The sequence below is a fragment of the Indicator indicator genome, chromosome 19, assembly GCF_027791375.1.
Source record: "Indicator indicator isolate 239-I01 chromosome 19, UM_Iind_1.1, whole genome shotgun sequence".
In the NCBI taxonomy this organism is placed as follows: Eukaryota; Metazoa; Chordata; class Aves; order Piciformes; family Indicatoridae; genus Indicator; species Indicator indicator.
Window position 1 is genome coordinate 8,084,983 of NC_072028.1, and position 18,665 is coordinate 8,103,647.

Consider the following 18,665-nt stretch of genomic DNA (forward strand, 5'->3'; position numbering starts at 1 on the left):
ATTGAACCAGCACTTTCTTCTGAAATTTGTGGGAATTTCATCCTCTACCTTCTTTCCTTTCCTAGCATGAGAAGTTTCAGTGCAGATATGTTTACATGATAGGTAAAGTGTTACCTTTTCTGTCAACACTGTGCAGTCAGTGGTTGGTTTTGGCTGGACAAACACATCTGGGTTATTTTCTGTTTGCAGTTGTGGTTCTGCATGTAACCCACAGACTATGCATCCAGGTGGGCAGATCTCTTCCAGCCTCACCCTTTTTTCTCTCTCATGTATCATGAGGCCACATTTCCCAGTGCTACCTAATACCTTGTTACTTTCTCAGTAGGGAGTTAATCATCCAAACCACACTATGGAGAAGATAACTAGACAGAGGTATGTAGCTGTAGTTACAGAAGATAAATAATTACTGTAAGCTTCAGCACCATTCACTAGCATTTTGAGTGGACTGGAATAACGATGTTGATGCTGTAATAATAATTGTGTTTCCAACTTAAGAGGTCATTTTTTGATCCAGGTTATTAATAAATGACAAAGTCTTTTGGTCCTCACCCTCTTAAAGTCATTAAAGAGTGTTTTTAATTCAAAGTGGCAACAGTTCCAGGTCAGTTTGGCAGCCTGGTGCAAATCCATCTGCATGAGCAGCTTTAGCACATCGGTAGCTACTGGAGTCCGAGTTCATTTCTGTCATCTCTACTTCAAGAGCAACAACCTGCAGGGAAGGAATTGGTAGAGGCAGCTCTTGAAAGCGTGAGGCTACAGAAGGCTCACCAGGATTCAGAACTTTTGCAGAGGTTTTGTAGGAAAGGGTTGCATGGAGGCAAATTACTCATATGTGGATACTACCTTGGGGTTGCTGTAGGATTCCCACAGGGAAGATAAAAGCTTAAGTATTTACATTCTACAGTGAAGCTGTTCTGTGAGCTTACCTGTGAGTAGGAGGGTACAGGTCATGCCTTTGGAAATGCATCCTGTTTCCCAGGGGGCAGGACTGGATTCAGTCTTGTTCACCATTTTCGTCAACAACCTGAATGAAGGGACAGAGTGGACCCACAGGGAGAGAGTCCAGCAGAGGCTGTGAAGATGTTCTGGAGACTGGAGCATCTCCCTTAAAAAGAAAGGTTGGGAGACCTGGGGCTGTTTGGTCTGGAGAAGAGCAGACTTAAGAGGGGACGTTCTCAATGTTCAGCAAGAGCTAAAGGGCGAGGGGCAAGAGGATAGGGCTAGACTCATTTTAGTGCTGCCCAGTGACAGGACAAGAAGCAACAGCACAAACTGGAACCCAGGAGGTTCCACCTAAACAGAAGGAGAAAATTATTTGCTGGGAGTGTGCTGGAGCCCTGGAGCAAGCTGCCCAGAAGAGGTTATGGAGTGTCCTTCTCTGGAGAGATTCCCAACCCACCTGAACACTGTGATCCTGGGCATCCCGCTCTAGGTGACCCTGCTTTAGTAGAGGCTGGACTAGATGTTCTCCAGAGGTCCCTTCCAACCCCTGCCATTCTGTGAGTCTGTGATGTACCAACACAGCAAGAGCTGGAGCCTGTGCACTCTGAAGTCAATGCAGTTTCTGTCGTGGCCAGCAAGGGAAGCTGTGACAAGGATGGGGCCCTTCCTGCTACGCGGGAAGTTGCTCATCTGTAGCTGAAGGCACTTCAATGCAAGCTGCTAAATTGCTGTTTAATGAAATAATGCAAGACTGCTCAAGGCACACGCCTTCCTAGCCTTCTGGTGTCTTGAGCTCTATGATGTGGATTTTTTTCTTGTGGGCTGACCAAGTTCATACTTGAGGAAACAACAGATTTTGAAGAAAAAGTGAATGGGGCAGCCTTTGTCTCTTAGATCTATTGTTTCAGGCTCTCTGCATGCTCAGGAAGACGTTGGTTATACATGAGTCACTTCTGACTTTTCTCTGAATCCACAAAACTCTCAAATACAATAAATTTTAGTGAAACCTTGGGCTCTGGGCTCATGATGAAACTCAAGGAACTGAAGCCTGCTTATGCTTTACTTTGGCCCAGATCAAGACTAAGCAAGATATTTTACTGACTACCAAACCTTAAAGTTCATGCCCTGTTGAATTTGTAGTCTGAATTAACAAGCTTTAAAGATGAGAACCTTTACTTAGGTAATAGTTCTTCATTTTGGACCTGTTGCAGCTGTGGCCCTACTGTTAGCATAGTGGGTTGAACTTGGTTATGTCTATGTAGATACAGTTTGTGCCTCACCTCAGGTGGACACTGGTCCTTACCTCCCCTCTTTCTTACTGTGAAGTTTAGGACTTCAGAGGTCTCAGTGCTTCAAGACAGTCCTCCAAAATGGTCTTTGACTGCTTATGCCTGGACCAGCGGGGAGGAGGTAACTTTAAGCATTTAATCTTCAGTCTCTTTCTGTAAGGACATTCTTTCTTCTCAAGAATCATAGTCAGGGATGGAAGGGACCACAAGAATCATCTAGTTCCAACCCTCCTGCCACGGGCAGGGACACCTCACACTAGATCTCATGCTAAAACCATTTACAGTGACAAAGAAGTGCCTGGACCCTGCAGAAAGGTCTGAAACACTGGTGATAGATGAGTAGTCTGTTTTTAATAGGGAATGAAGTGATCCCTAACGCAGACTTGAGCTTAGTCCACTTGCAGCAGCAGAGAAGCCGACGTTTCATTGCTGTGTGATGAGAAGAAATGTTCAGCAGTACAATGGGAAATACTTTACTGAGCCAACTTTGTTCAGAAGTAATTAAAAATGAGGCCTTTCTATTCTCTGCGCAGCCTGATGTCCTCGCTTGTCATGTGGCTTAGTGCATTCTTTCCAGCTCCTTTCATGGCACAAACAAGTTGGGATGTTGTTGTTGCACACCCCTGGTTTTGAGGGTTCAGTGGGGAAAGATGCTGAAGAGCTCCAGAGGCTGAGCAGCATGAGCAAAGCCAGCTCTGCTCTCCTGGCAGCCGGGAGGGTGTGGGATCCAGCAGCGACCACCCTAGGTGTCATGTGAGCTTCACACAGCAACTCCACCTCTCTTCCTACCCTCGCTTTTGGGAGAGAAAACAGAATTGGGTGAAAAGAGCCTCTACCAGCTCCTTTCAGCTGGAGGACGTGGTCACTTCAGAGGGGATTTTCCTTTGTTGAATGATATTAGTCACAGCGTGGTGTGTGGCACAGAGCAGTGAGGCAAGAGAGTAATCTGTTACCAATAAACGCGAGGTGGCCAACTGCCACTCGGCGCTGAAAACTATACAATCATTAGGGTTTTCCTTCAGACAGCCTTGTCCATGCATTTCCTGGAACAAGGACAAGGCCACACAGCTTCAATCCACAAAGAAAACAGCCAGTAAACAAGCCATGTTGCTGTGTAGTCTTCCCTTGAGTGACAAGAGTCAGAGATTGTTTGTTTCCATGGAGAGGCAAAGGGGGAAAATAATCTTACCGTCAGGGTGGGAAGAGGTAGAGCCCTCTCCTGGGTCCCACAGCCAGGTCTTCATCCAGCCCTCCAGCATCTCCAGGCCCATCAGTCCCTGTCACCTCCCAGAAAGCAGTCTTCAAGGACAGAGCCTTTAGCTTATCTTTGGAGATTCATAAAATAGGTCAGAAAAGGGATGGTTAAATACTCTCTTCAAGTTATGCCTTTTGTTTTGGTTTGGTTTCTGTTTTTCATTTCATCATCTTCTCTTGCTCCAACAGGAAAACCACCTGGTATGTAGAAGAATGTTGCCATTGAAAACTCTAGCTCCAGAGGTGCATTTTCCTCTGTGAGTGCAGCAAGGGGCAAGGAAGGGAAAGGAAAAGCATGCAGCAAGGTCTGGCTCTGGAGGAAACATCTGTGGCCGTGGCCACGTTACTGTAGCAAACATCCCTCTGTGAGGTGGGCAGTTGTGTCTGAAGGCTTTTCTTTCCTCATTGCCATCTATTAAATATTATCTGCCTCCCAGAAAAGTGCACCATTTCCCATGTTTTCGTGGCAATGTCTGTGATGGCTGCTATAAACATCATGAAACGTTTCCCTGCCCCTACACTGACATAGGTATGAAAGTCACTGCTTTTCATCTTACAAAGCACTGCAGAAATGTTTAGGGTCGTGTATCCTGCCATTGTTCTGGGCTGGGCATCCCACTGAAGTCACTGGGAGAAATGAGTTCAGGATATGGATCTATCTAGTCAATCTTTACGGTGGCCCTGGTAACATCCACTTTTTACAGATGTGGGAAAAGGAGGAAAGCAGAGATGGCTCCTGATAGACTAGATCCAACTAGTGATTCCTACCACTGCAGAAAACAACTGGAGAGAACAGACTAGAAACTCATCAGAAGGTTGAGGGTGATAAGGCACTGGAACAGGTTGTTCAGAGAAGTTATGGAGGTTCCAAGCCTGGAACTATTCAAAGCCAAGTTGGATGGGGCTTTGAGGAGCCTGGTCTAGTAGGAGGTGTTCCTGCTTATGGCAGGGGAGTTGGTACTGGATGATCTTTAAGGTCCCTTCCAACCCAAACCATTCTACAATTCTATGAAAAGCACTCAGCAAAACCACCCCATAGCATGGGGGCCTTTGGACTTTTCTGTGAGACAGGTACCTGATGTCCCAGGTTGCTTCCCAACAGAGAGCTGCAGCATCAGGGTCTCTCCACCCACACCCCAGCCAGCCCTGCTGTGACTGGGAAGCATGTGATCCTGCAGGTCCTCATGATCCTGTAGAACATCCCAGTCAAGGCACCCCACACAAGCCTCTTTCCAGTCCAGGGATATAAACTGCTGGGTTTCACCCTGCAAAACAAGACATGAGCTAGAAACAGTCCTTTCTCCCAAAACATGCCTCCTCCAGAAGTCTGGCAGGTCATGTAGTTGTGTTGAGGTCTACCCATCCCATGCTGAAACACCTGGAACTAAACCAGGCTGATTTTCTTAAGGAATAAAGCAAACATACCGGACTCGTAGATGGGAGGAAGAAAAAAATAGAGCAGGGAAAGAAGGGAAACATTCATGAAATGGTGCAAAAGCTTCTACATTTCTAGGCATTAGCATTTCTATTGCTGCCACTCCTTAGTAGTTCTGAGTGAATAATTGTTCAGACAAGAGTACTACTTACATTTTTCCAGAGGGATATTGTGTTTTCAGAGTGGTTCCAGGCACCTGCACTGCTCAGACTTCGAGGTGTGGTGTTTCCAACTCTCTGGAGGAGGTGATTAACTTGGGTAACTGCTCCACAGTGGCTTTGCTTTACCACCACAGAGAAACACAATTGCCTTGGAAAGTTCTGCTCCAATGAACTTTTGGTGCTCTTAAGTCCCTGCAAAACTTTCCAGGCCCTGTCGTCTTGCTTTCCCAGGTGGATTTGCTTATTTTTCCAGTGATTAGCCTAAAGCTGAGCTGAGCTGCAGGGCTGTACTTTCTGTGCCATTTTGGGTTTTTCAACTGCTGCTTTAGATAAAGAAATGCCTCTTTCAGGCTCATATATTGACACCAGTCTAAGAATTACTGAAGCCAAGTGGCACTGCCAATATCCCTGCATCTCTTTCCATGATTAAGCAGAGATAGTTTCTCCTCTAGAATAATCATTTGCTCTCTGATATTTGTACCAGTGTCCTGCAGGTTTCTTAGGCTCGCTTAGAGGACCTGCAGGAATCACACACAGAATCACCATGATGGGAAATGACCTTTCTGATCATTATGTCCAACAATTACCTAACTCTGCTAGGGTCACTACAACACCATATTTCTGAGCACCATTATCTAGACAGCTTTTAAATACATCTAGGGATGGCGATTCAACTGCCTCCTTGGGCAGCCTCTGCCAGTCTTTGATAACCCTTTTGGTGCAGAAGTTTTTCCTAATGTCTGACCTAAACCTCCCTTGGCATCACTTGATGCCATTTCCTCTTCTCCTATCAGTTGTGACTTCTGAGAAGAGACTGACACCCACCTGGCTACAACCTCCTTTCAGGTAGTTGTAGAGAGCACGAAGGTCTCCCCTCAGCCTCCTTTTCTTCGGACTAAACAACCCCAGCTACCCCTCATAAGACGTTCTTAAGACCTTTCAAGAAATGGCTGAGAAGAGGAACTTCATGTTTATGACACATGAAGGATCTGCATCTCCCTTGTGACAATTTAACTCATTTAAAGATTGGAGTGATATTTATCACAGGCTTGGTGGATCAGAGCAACCTGTGATAATAAGAACTGTTTTCAAAGAGCTCGTGCAAAACAGCTCTCCAGCTCAGGAGCTCAGTAGCAATACAGTTTCTTCCTTATCTTTCCTTACTAATATTCTGATTTTAGTTTCTTACTAAGCAAGATGAACACTGGCAGTGAATGTTATTTGACAACACAGCCCAGCTGTGTGCCTTTCCTCACTTGCTGAGCCAATCTGATGATTGTTTCTATGAATAACTTCAGCTCATGATTGCAGAGCTGCTGCCAGCTCTCAGGACATCTCCCGCTCATCAGGGGTTCTGCTTTAGCTGGACACAATCTCACCTGCATTTTGTCCCTGAGGGTCACTCCCTGTGACAAAGATTTCTTGGCAGATGTGCAAAATGTGAAGCCCACAGTCAGGCAACAGTTGTGCTTGGAAATATGCATGGAAAGGAGATAAACGTGCAGGTGTGGTCTTCCAAAAGTATTTCAGTGATGTAGGAGTCAAAATCTCCAATAAACAACCTACATAGGTCCTAAGCTTCTTGGAATTGAAAGAGAAATCAGGCACCAACTTATTCTGATGGATCTGAGTCTACCTGCTAAGGAGCTGGTACCAAACTTGGAACCTGGCCTTCCAAATACCTTGGATCTGTTTAAGATCCAAGATGTCTGTTCCCCCCGGTTATGTCTCTGAAGTTCCCAGTTCTCTGCCACTCTGAGTAACCAGCCCTGTCTGAGAGCATTGTGCCCTGAGTGTCTATATCCAGGGGCTACTTCATGCTATTCCAGGTCAAACGTTCCCATCGATTGCACCGGAGTGTGGATTATGCCTGACCCAGAACCCTCCCATGGACCAGTTTCTCCTGGCATGGTCTATCACTAAACCTGAAGATGTGATAAAGAGACATGCCCCTTCAGACCTCCGCATGCCAGAAGGAGATAAAAGAAAAGCACAGAAATTTCTATCACCCACCTCGTGGAGAAAAGATCAAAACCCGCCAGAACCGGACGGATTTAAAGCCCGATTTGACGAAAATCGCGACCGGGAGAGGAAAGGAGGCGAGGCGCGGGTGGTACCGGGCTAGTGCCGCCAGGTGGCGCTGCCGACAAGGGAACGGCGACTCCCGCCCCTTTGGCTCCGCCCCCCGGGCCTAGCTCCGCCCCCTCCGCCCCCTCCAGCCCGGGCACCCCGGGTCCCCTTAAATCCCCCCCACATACCCCAACCAAACCTTGCTGCCTCTGTCGTGGATCTCTCCAAATCCACTCCTTCCCATTCCTCAAGAGGCCCCTTGATGCTATCCTTGTCAGATGCTGCCACAGCTCTCTTCGAAGGACCTCCCTCCCCAAATATGTACCGACCCAAGGACGACCCACCCCTATGTCTCCTTTTTCATGGGCTTCACAGTGCATGTCCCTACTTTGGAATCTCAGCATGATCCCACGTTCCCTTAAGTTCCCCCACACAGGACTGTGTGACCCCCTATAAGCAACCCTGGGGTCACAAGCCGAAGTACATGTGACAAAGTGACAACTCTGTGGTGGCCCTGCAAAGATGGAAGGAAGCATCCAGGGAGGAGTAGAGGGAAGCGTTGAGGCTCACGATGTGCTTCACCACCCAGGTCCTTGATATGACAGCACATGCCCCTGGGCACAACACACCTGGGAACCCCCAGCCCTCCTGAGCCAGGGGGACAGCTTGCGCCACATCCAGCTGGAGAGACCAGGCCCTGCTTCTCATCAGGCTCCAAAATTTCATCCTGGAGAAAACTCTTGGGTCTGCACAGGGCATCTGCAATAAGAAACTCTTTCCTAGAATAAAAACGCAAGGAAAAAAAAATCCAAAGCAAACTGTGGTGTTGTGTCATCTACAGACTGAGAAATGGTTGATGAGGAGCAGAGAGAAGATCACTGATACTGAACTGAACCACAGCAGCTAACCACAGGCAGATCTGGACCACTCCGTGAGCAAAACTGCTTTTCCAAGCAAGTCTATTTCTCATCTTCTCTTACAGGGCTCCAACAGCACTTCTGCTCAAACTTCATTCTCCTCACCTCCTACAAAAGCCCAACCGATCCTGCAAACCTACAAGTGAAGCTTGCACAAAGGGACCACTTGTGATAGACACTGGGGCAGGGGGGAAGTTTGCCATCCCATGGGGCAATATATGCAGGGGAAAATAAAGTTTTTGTGCAGAAGAAGGGCTGGGGGCAGCAGCCTATGGGGTTTTATCCTCTGCTCCCTGATGGAGGTGTCTGAGAAGGAGAGCTGTCTGTTTAGACTGTGCTCACTGGCTTGAGGAATATGTGGCGTCCACAGTATGTGGTGGCTCTGTTTTTCCAGGTTTGGAAACCAACAGGAGGGAAGAAAATCAATCATGTCTACCTTTGTTGGGGAACCAGATATCAAACCCCTTCAAGCTGGGACCTGAGGCTTGCAAGGTATCTGCCTCCCCTCTCCAGCCAAGTTGTGAAGGTATTGGCACCGCAGGCAAACGAGCCAATCCAAAATTAACCTGAAAGATCAGAATGAACCTTAAAGAGTGACAGTGAGTTTTCAAGGAAGGAAAAGCCACTCAGCAGAGACTCATCTTCTAACCCTGGACCTGTATCTCAGCCACACCTAGCACAGATATGTGCTTCAGGAACGAAACACCCCTCAGATTTCAGTACATTAAAAAATGATGGTAGCAACTCAGGAATGGGCAGCAGGACAGGCAATGGAGGCAAGAATCAACCCATAAGGGCATAAAACCAGGGGGAAAAAAAACCAAAACACTGCAGGTTGAATGCTCGAACAGACCTACTCTCAAAAAAAACCAAATCCAAACCAAAACACTGCAGGCTGAGTGCTTGAACAGACCTACTCTCAAAAAACCCCAAACCCAACCCAAAACACAAAAAGAACCAAACCCCCCCAACCCTCAAAACAAAACAAAAACCCAAACCAAAACAACCCCCAAACAATAGCAACCCCAAAACAACAATAAAATAACCCAAAACAAAAAGAGTCCTGAAAGCAACAACATCAAAAAAAAAAAAAAAAACCACAAAATAACACCAAAAATTTCCCAAAGCAAAGACAAAACCTCAACAACAACCCCTCCTAAAACAGCGAAAAACCTTGCTCTGAGGAAGGCCTCCACCAGCTCTGACAAAGCCTTTCCCACCTGCCTTAATTAAAAGAATAATTAGATATTGTTGTTGTTGCTGTTAGTAGCTGACTTGGCTTTTAATTAACCTGATTACACACCCCGAGGCTAATTAGCGCGGAGTAATGTAAGCTCCCTGGATAAAGACAGCAATACACCGCCAAGAAATCGCATTAATTTGCGATTTTATGTGCATGTATATTCATTTTATGAGCGTTGGTACAGACATGTCGGCCCACGGTTCTAAACAAAAGTTCCTGGATATGGTAATATCATGAATTAAACCAATTAACCCCAAACTTCGCAGGGAATGACCTATTTTTGCAGTGATCCCGGCTTGTCCCCCCGCTGCCTGCTATCCTCCCTTTGCTTGCCGGCTCAGAATGGTGATTCTGCAGGGGCTCATCTCCTTCTTTTTTATTATTTTCTTCCCTTTTTTCTTTTTATTTCTTTTTTTTTTTTTTTTTTTTGGTTTGGTTTGGTTTGGTTTGGTTTTTTATTTCCCGCAGGAAAAGAACTTTTAGGGCTTTTCGTGGCTGTTCCCCGCGGAGGTTCCGCGGAGCCGGGGTCGAGCGCGGTGCAGACCGTGAGGAAGCTCCAAAAGTACCCGGGGTGGAGGAGCAAAGAAAAGGAGCAACAGGCTCCATCCCTGCAGCCCCATGCCGAGTAAGAGGCAAAGAGCTGTCGAACACTGTCCTTCGCCTTCTCCTTGGGGAAAAAAAAGTTAAAAAATGGAATAAGTCTAATAATTAAAAGATAGAAATAAGAATTGCCTCCAGTTTTCCTCCCGCCTTGTTTCATTATCCTCGCGTTAAGTATTTCCGCGCACAGAAAGGAAGGACCAGCCCGGGATCCCATCAGGAGCTTCAGCCAACCCCCCAAAAATGCCATTTCCATCTTGCACCGAGATGAGGAATTATTGCACCAAACGCAGGAAGGTTGGCAGCAGCCGGACCAAGGCTTTTCGCGGTTCTTGCTGTGCCCTGCCGAGCCCTCCGCGGAGCCCACAGACTCCTCAGATATAATTAAGCGTGTTCCACCGCATGCTCGTTTATTTGCTGCTGATACAATGGTGAAGCCCCACGTACAAATAACATACAATGTTTTATTTCGGTTCGAGGTTTTGTTGCCTTTTTTTTTTTTTTTTTTGAAGGGATAAAACGTACACAAAAGGGCTGGGCGGGAAAAAATAATAACCCACATAATTACGATTTTATACAGTGCAGAAAGAATTAAAATAGGTGTCACCGAACTGTACAAAGTTAGGGAAAAACAAAACAAAATAAACCACCAAAAAAATTAGAGAAAGGTTGAGGGAGGAGAATAATCCTTCATTATATATATATTTCTATAAAAACATATGGAGGGTTGTCCATGATTGGTTTCAAATTTACAAAGGTTAACTAAAAAAAGAAAAAATACCCAACAAAACAAAACAAAAGAAAAAAAAACACAAATGAAAACATAACAAAAACACCAAAATCTATAAGGCAAATATTGCCAACAGAGTTTCCCCGATTTAACACTGATCGACTGAGACTACTCCTGTCTCGATTATTAGCAACAACAACAAAAAACCAAAACAAAACAAAAGAAGAATAAATAACAGAATGAGCACGGCTGTCTCTTTTCAAAGTGCCTTTTTCTCTCTGCTTTAGAGTCGGATCCTGCAGTTTTTCTGCAGGTCCCCCCCAAAAGATATTCATAGCTAAAACAGAAAATAATCCCTTTGAGAGATTTAATTTTTTTCCCGTTGATCCTTTGCGGCAAAAATAAAAATTAAAAAAGAAAGGTATTTCTTGGAAGAAAGGGCTCGAACTGGGATGGGATGGAAGGGTTTGGGTTGGGGCCCCCCGCTGTTCTCGCGGTGCACTGGTTCTGGGTTCGGGGTCCTTTGCAGCCCCCCCCAGCACCTACCAACTGGGCTGGTGGCATCGCTCAATGCCAATCCCCAAACTGAGTCAGTAACTTAATTTATATTCTTTTTAAAGAAGCATCAAATCTTCATTTATCAAATTCTTAAACCAAACTCGCAGTCAGGGTGTTGGGGATTTGGGGATTTTTTTTCTTTGTTTTCTTTTTTTTTTTTTTTTTTTTTTTTTTTTGGGGCGGGGGGGAATGCGGGGGGTAAGGGGAACTTCTTTTTCTTTCTTCTCAACCCATCCCGAAGCGAAGAAGCAGACGATGAAGGCGGCAGAGACGGTATATGATGAACGACCCGTGGTGATGGCCGGGTCCGGCCGGTGCTCAGCCCCGGGGCCGCACTCCCCGGTCCCCCGGGGGCTTCTGTCTATACCCCCTGAACAACCCCCCGTCCTTTTCCACCGAGAGGGTCCTTGGTGGGGGTGGGGGGCTTAGAGCCCGGGTCAGCCCTTGCCGGCCCCAGGAGGTGTTTTTTCCGTCCCGTATCACATAACGCACGGCTTGATGTCCTGGTATGTCACTTGTTGGTGGTAATAGGAGCCGCTGCCCGCTGAATGCATGGAGGAGGAGGCCATGGCGTTGAAAGAGAAGACGAATTCCTTTCTGTCGCACATGCTCGGAGACTGGGAATGATACCGCGGGATGCCTGCGGGACAAGGCGGTGGGAAAGATTGTCAACCATCGGAATTATATTTAGGAGACGAGGTTGAGGGAGGGGGGAAAAAGCAGACATCTGGGGTGCAAAAAAACCCCAACCACCCACCAAAAAAACAACCAAAAAAAACCCCAACAAAAACAAAACCAAGAAACCAAATCCCCCAAACCCTGCTCTCAACATGCACACATAAATATATGGCCATTCCGCGGGCGCGGACAGGTGCGGAGGAGGACCTGGTGCGCACTGCGGACCTGGTGCAGTGCGGCCCGAAAAGGCTTCAAGGAGATAGAGTTTGGGTTGGGTAGAGTTTAAATTTGGCTTGGGTTTGATTTGAGTTTGCTTTGGTGGGTTTTTTTTCTTCCCCCATTTCGTCCTCTTGAAGGTGGCAGCTGCTTTTTCCCACCCGAGGAATGTCCGGGGGGTGCGGAGTGGGGAAGTGACATTAGTTCACCGGGATCCGGGCAGAGAAGTCTAGGGTGAAATGTCGCCGAGAACGGGGACATTGAGGCCATTCCTACCGTCCCCTCGGGACATGAAAACACCCAGAAAAATTGGGGTGACCCGAGGACAGCAGACGCCTGGGGACCCCTCGCCCCGCCGCTCCGGCGCCGGTAATTTGGATGTTAATCCGGAGCATTTTGGTTAAGGCCGCGGGCAGGCCCGGTGATTCCTCAGGACAGATTTTTTGCTCTCTTTTCCAGGGGATTTGGGTGCCGGGAGCCGGGACCGACCCCGGGGCAGGAGATTACCCTCAGGCTGGTCCCAGCGCGGGTCGGCTCGGTGCTGTGCTCGGGCTCGGCCGCTCCGCACCGGCCCGGATCATGCTTTTTCCCCTCTTAGAGTTTTTGACCCTCTCCGTTTCACACGCATTTCTGCCAGGTGCTCTCCGCTCCCCTGAAAGCCTGGGGTGATGTGCGGGGACCCCTAAAACCTGCCCCTTCACCCGGCCACAGCTCCCAGGGAGCCCCCTCGACCCCGTGATGAATTTGGGCCGCAGGACGGAGCCCAGTGCTGGCCTCGTCCCTCCCGAGGCCTCCTCCCGGCCAAAACACCATCTGCCCCCTCCCCTTCCAAACGCCAGAGCAAATCCCCCTTACAGCCCCATCCCGAGGCTGGAGAGGGGAGGGGGGGTGTGCAGGCCACTGATTTCCGCATGGACCGAGAGTGGAAGGAGGCGATCGGCCTGGAAAAAAACATCCCCGGGAGGAGCTGATGGAGGCGGATGGGGGGGTACGGATGGCGGACACCTCAGTGGGGTGATCCCCCAGTTTGTCACCCTCCTCGTCTGGATGGAAGAGGGACCCATCCCCGGGCTCGCTTCCCCGCAGCCCGCCGTCTGCCTGATCCCACCCGCCCTAGGCCTTGGGCAGCCCCAGGGGGACCAGAGCCCTGGAGCTCAGGCCTGGCCCCACAGCTGTGGAAAGCCCCGACGGCTGCCCCGGGGAAGGGAAGAGGGGAGTGGAGAGGGGGAGACAGCGGCTTCTTCCCCGGGAGGTGCATCAAAACCAAACGGGCATCCAGATCCATGCGTGGATCGACTGACAGCCGGTGGCAGCCGTCTGGGCTCTGTCCCACGCGTGTCCGCGCCTTACCTTGCAGTTCGGCGGTGTTGTGGCTGTTCTGGTGCAGGTAAGACTGGTCGAGGGAGTGCGTGGAAAGGCTGGAGGAGAGTGGATTGGCCGTGGGGTTGCAGGGCGAAAGGGGCTGCTGCTTGATGTAGGATGCGCCGGTGTTTAAGGCCGCCGAGGCAGAGGGTGCCCACGCCGAGGCCGAGCTGGAGTAAACCGAGTGAGGTTCCATCACTCCACCACCGGCGAGTAACGGTGAGGCAGGCACCGAGCTGTCGTGGTGCGGGTAGTCTCCCGCCGAGGAGCCAGTACAGCTGCCCATGTAGGAGTGCCCACCGTTGGCGGGAAGATGGGGCACGGAGTGTCCCGCCAGGCCCATCCCCTCCACGTTGCTGGATAGATGCCCGTTCATCATCCCCAAACCCCCTTCGAGGGAGAGGCTGTTGGGGGGGCAGGAGAGTCCGCCAGCCGAACCCTGGAAGCTGTAGCTCTCGGGGAGGTGGTTAAAGCTGAGCCCGTTCATCATGCTGTACATGGGCTTCAGCGCTTGGCATTTCCTTCGAAAACCGCGGGGGCGGCGGCGAAACGAGCCCTCCTCGAACATGAATTCGCTGGCCGGGTCGATGGTCCAGTAGTGGCCCTTGCCCGGGCGTCCCAGTCCCTTGGGCAGCTTGATGAAGCACTCGTTGAGGGAGAGGTTGTGGCGCACCGAGTTTTTCCATCCCTGGTAAGAGCCTCGGAAGAAGGGAAAACGGCTCTGTAAGAACTGGTAGATCTCGCTGAGGGTCAGGCGTTTGGAGGGTGAGCTCTGGATAGCCATGACGATCAGGGCGATGTAGGAATAAGGCGGTTTCTCCGGCCGCCGGATCCCTGCGTTAGTCTTCTTCGTTTTGGGACCGGTGTTACCCGAGGTTCCGCCGCTACCCGGAGCGCTGCCGGTGGCCCCGCCGGGAGCCGCGGAAGCGGTTTCCATGGCCGAGCTCTGCGGCTGCTTCTCGGCCACGGAGGACATGGGGCCGTAGCTGTTCTGCACCGGAGGAGGAGGGGGCTGAGAGGACAGAGCCTGCTGCGCTTCTGCAGTCATCTACGGCCAGGTCCGCGGCGGCCAGCCCTGGCCCTCCTCCGCCACCCTCCCCCAAGAGCCCCCCCAAAAAGCCACGCTGCTGGGGGCTCGCCGACACTACCCCCCCCAACACACACCCCTCTCAACCCCCGGCCTCCCCCCGGCGGGGTTTCTTTCCACCAGGAGACTTCACCCCTCCGTGGATAAACAAATGGAAGCGGAACCCCCCCACCCCCCCCCCCCCCCGCACCTACCCCGCCGCCTTTCCCTCCTCCTCCCACTTTATCCCTAAATCCAAGCCCGGCTGCAGAAGGCGAACGAGAGGCGGAAGGTCGGAGGGGGGGCCGCAGAGGAGGCGGGATGGGGTGGACGGATGGAAGCGAGCTGAGCTCGGCTGCTGCGAGAGAGAAGCCGGCGGCTGCCGCCTCCGTCTGCCCCGCTGTCCCTCGGCGGGCCGGGCTCCCGGGGCCTCCGTTAGACTGCCCTGATTCCCGGCTCTAGCTGGGTTGGCTCTGCCGGTGCTGTGGGTTGCTGCTTCCCATCGCGGTGGCTGTCGAGTCTGCCCCCGGTCCCGCCGCTCGCCTTTTACTTTATCTCTTGCAGCGGCGTCTGCCGCTCCTTGACAGACGTAAGAGCGGAGAGGAGATCCCCGCCCCGACCCGCTCCCCCACGCCCTCCCGGGCGGCCCCCTCCGCCGGCCTGTCCCGGCCCCCCTCTGCTCCCCGCTCCCAGCTGCTGCAGCAGCTTTTAAAGAACCCTTTCCATGCCGCCCCGACCGACCCGGGGGCTCCGCGACACATCCCTGCCCACCCCCGGGGATGACACACGCGTGAATTAGTGTGGGGGCTTGTTCCATGCGTGACCGTGTTGTGGTGTTGAGCACCGCTTCCTCTCCCTTTCCCTTTCTTCGCTCCTGAAAATTACGGAGTAGGGTGGGAAGGGGCCTACGCGGGGCAGCGCGGATCTTCCGCGGGCCACTCGGGGGAGCGGAGGGGGCTGCTGAACTCCGGCCTCCGCTTGTCGCAGAGTTTCACCCATTTTAAACCCCCTCTTCGTGCGCTCTTTTTAAGCTCGGCGGGCCCGGGCAGGATGTTTATACTGCACAATGTAAACACGGGCTCGGGGGTGCTTTAATAAAAAGAAATCGGCAAAAACTTCTGCTGCCTCTCGAAATGCCCTTTTCTGCCTTCACCGCCCGGCCGGGGACTGGGAACGGGCTCCGGACCCCTCGCTTGCTCCAAGCCTGCTTTAGCGATGAGGGTGGGAGGATTATTCTTTTGGGTGGGGGTATATAAATCTATATTGTTTGCTGTTGAATGCCCAGGAGCTTGGTGTTCAGCTCTGGCAGATATCACGGGCACACATGAGGGGTCGGGGAGAAGGAGAATAGGAGGGCAGGGGGGCAAGGACCCCCTTTCCCCTTAAAAAATTCCCCAGTCCTCTGAGCATCATCTCATCAGGAAAGGTGCCACTCAAGGTAAGTCCCTTGAAAACTTTGTCACCTTCTTGTGGACCGCGTGTGGAAATCTGCACTCCGACGGGAGATGTGGGAGGATGGGTGGATTTGGGGGTGGCTGCAGGAGCCTGGACTTCCAGGGCTGCTGGCTGGAAGCGGAGCAGATGTGCTGGCTGCTGCAGCCTGCTCGCTTTCAAGATTGGGGAAAGGAAGAGAGAAAGGAAGGGGGGTGGAAATAGAAGAAGAAAAAATTCTACACAGACCCACCCCCTCCCCGCTGCAGGCCGCGCCGCAATGCTGTGGGTCCATCCTGCCGCAGAGAGAGGGGGGACGCCCACCCCCAAGCCTCAGTCTTCCAGATTTGCTTTTAAAGTGTTTTGTTTTGTTTTGTTTTTTAATGATAATTCAATACCTTTTATAAGACGGGTAGATACCGATCGTGTTCCCAAACCCTCTCTGCGTTATTCACGAGCAGTTGTGAGCAGCCTTCGGGGCGCCTGGCACATCTGTGATACAACCAAGAGGGATTTCACATCTGGGGCTTTTTTTTTTTTTCCCCCTCTCCTTTTCTCCTTTCCCTTCCCAACGTCTGCCCCATCTCCGTGAAATAAATCCCCCTACAGAAAGCACCGGCCCTCCTGTTCCCTGGGCATGGGGGGAGATGTGGGGACAGGGACAGGCAGGGAGAGCCCCATAGCAAATCCCAGGCTGGGGTTAGGCACCCGAGAAGAGGATGGGAGACGGGGGAGCTTTTCCCTTTGAGAGGAGGAGAAGGGGATGCTTCTGCAGCCCAAGGGGGAGCAGCCGCTGCCCTCCCCATCCGGGGCTGCGGAACAGAGCGGCTGCTCAGGGAAGGGGAAAAACCAACTCCAATATCACTTTTTTTCGGGAAGCGCTCACCTTCCCTGGGTTCTTACAGCCCCCGAGCGGGGCGGCTTTTGCAGAATAAACCCCCGCTTCTCGACGGATTTTTTTATAGATTTTTTTTTTCTGAGGAAGCATATCGGTGACCCTGAGCTTTGCTCCACATCGAACCCCACCTCGAACCGTGAAAAGGATGTTTTTCTTAGCTTTACATCGCTCTGAAACTGAATCCCCCCGATCTGCCCCCAAAATACATCACAAACAGCTCGCGTAGAACCCACGTTTAAAAATCATCTCCAGCAGCCTCGATTCCACTAGCAAAAAAAATATATCCGGGCTAAAAAAATCATCTCCAAAAATCAAACCATTCCTCTGCAAAGAATACTAGTCCCTGCACGAGTGGCCTTTGTCACTCCTGCAGTATCTTCTCGGAGTGTGAAGATTTGGTTTCCGATATATATATTACAGCCAGCAAACGTTACAAATGGAAATACATCGCCTCGGCTTTCACAGGCCTTGCCGTGGGAACAGCAGAAACGCTGCAGGTTTTTAAACCGAGCCAGTGAATTGGGGAAAGGAGACTTTTGGGGAGGAAAAAAATCCCCTGTGTCTGCTGTACGAGGGGGAGGTTGATGTGAAAGTCTGGACTGACCTTGCCAGCCTTGGGGGGATGGAGAGGAGGGAAATCCGCCACGAGAAAGGTTGGTGCTGACACTTTCTCGCTTATAAAGCTTTGGCGAAGGTCTCAGGAACACCTTCAGGTTCAAAATGGGACTGAGAAGGGATTTAGAAGGGGAGAGAATGATCAAGGTTCTGCGTTGTAGATGCGGGCTGGCCCCGCAGATGAACGGGTCTCGCTCTTGCTGTTGTTTGTCGGAGGGTTGGGTGGTTTATCAGCTCCGACATGCAGGGAAGGGCAAAAAAAGAAAAAAACCAACTAAAATATCATTGAGGTAATTTAGCTCCGCTAATCCTAGCACCGTTTGGAGCCGGTTTTGCCGACCCGACACCTCATATTCCCCACCACCACCCCCCGGCCCTTGAACCGCTTCCCAACAGGCTTCTTCCCAAACCCTCTCCCCTTCCCTCCTCCCCGAAACTCGGGCAGTGTTTTATGTAAAAATAGACAAATCCGAGCTTTCTTCCTTTTCCTGCGCCGAAGGTATTTTTACTAGTTAATTGCTTAAGTGAAGTCAACTTTGCAACTAGGCCGGGTGTAATCCGAGTATGGAAATGTATATAGGTGGTATTGTTATAGGCGGGCTGGGTGCTGCTCGGAGAGGGGCCGGGGTGTTCCTGCCAGCCCGGACCACCCAGGGCGAGGGGAGTGACCGCCTCGTGTCCCCCTCCCCGCTGGCCCTGCTTTGCATTAACACCACCCGCAGCACCCCACCACCACCCTGCCCCCCCCACCTTCCCCTTTCCCCAGCACCAACCCTCGGCTGTTTTTTGGGGTTAGGGTTTTTTTTTGGTGTCGTTTTTTTTTTTTTCCCCCTCATCCCCGTGGCCGCTGATCCCAAATCCGCGGCAAATTGATCCCTAAATGTTTATTTAAGGCACAGGGGATGCGTTCAAGTGAGGGGAGAGGGGAAAGGGGGTGAACGAACTAAGGAAGATGTGGGATTTGGGGACACACATACATCACTCGCCCCGCCAACTATTTTTGCGGATTCATCACTTGACAACGTTTTGCCCCACAATCTCGGGGCGCTTTTCCCGGTGGTAATCAGAGCCCACCCCCGGTCTTTCGCATCGCTGGGCATAGCGCGGCCTTCAGGACCCAATTGGACCCAGAGGACGTTAGGGGGAGAAAAAAAGCCGAAATTGGGAGCGAGTGCAAAGTAGAGCTACCAAGAGCGCCTG

The 18,665-nt window shown here is 50.9% G+C and overlaps 1 protein-coding gene across 1 annotated transcript; it reads right to left on the minus strand.

Annotated features, from left to right (window-relative positions):
• Nucleotides 1-11,678: 11,678 nt before the first annotated feature.
• On the minus strand, nucleotides 11,679-14,503 carry FOXF1 (forkhead box F1). Its single transcript, XM_054389768.1, has 2 exons — nucleotides 13,444-14,503; nucleotides 11,679-11,839 (listed from the first exon to the last, which is right to left on the minus strand). The coding sequence occupies exons 1-2, from the start codon at nucleotides 14,501-14,503 to the stop codon at nucleotides 11,679-11,681; spliced, it is 1,221 nt and encodes a 406-aa protein (XP_054245743.1).
• Between the last annotated feature and the right edge of the window lie 4,162 nt (nucleotides 14,504-18,665).

What these genes read in the sequence shown, in the direction of transcription:
- FOXF1 (XM_054389768.1), bottom strand. Translation starts at nt 14,503, where the DNA reads ATGACTGCAGAAGCGCAGCAGGCTCTGTCCTCTCAGCCCCCTCCTCCT. An exon ending in CAACACCGCCGAACTGCAAG is followed by an intron (nt 11,840 to 13,443) that starts GTAAGGCGCGGA and finishes CTTGTCCCGCAG; the next exon opens with GCATCCCGCGGTATCATTCC.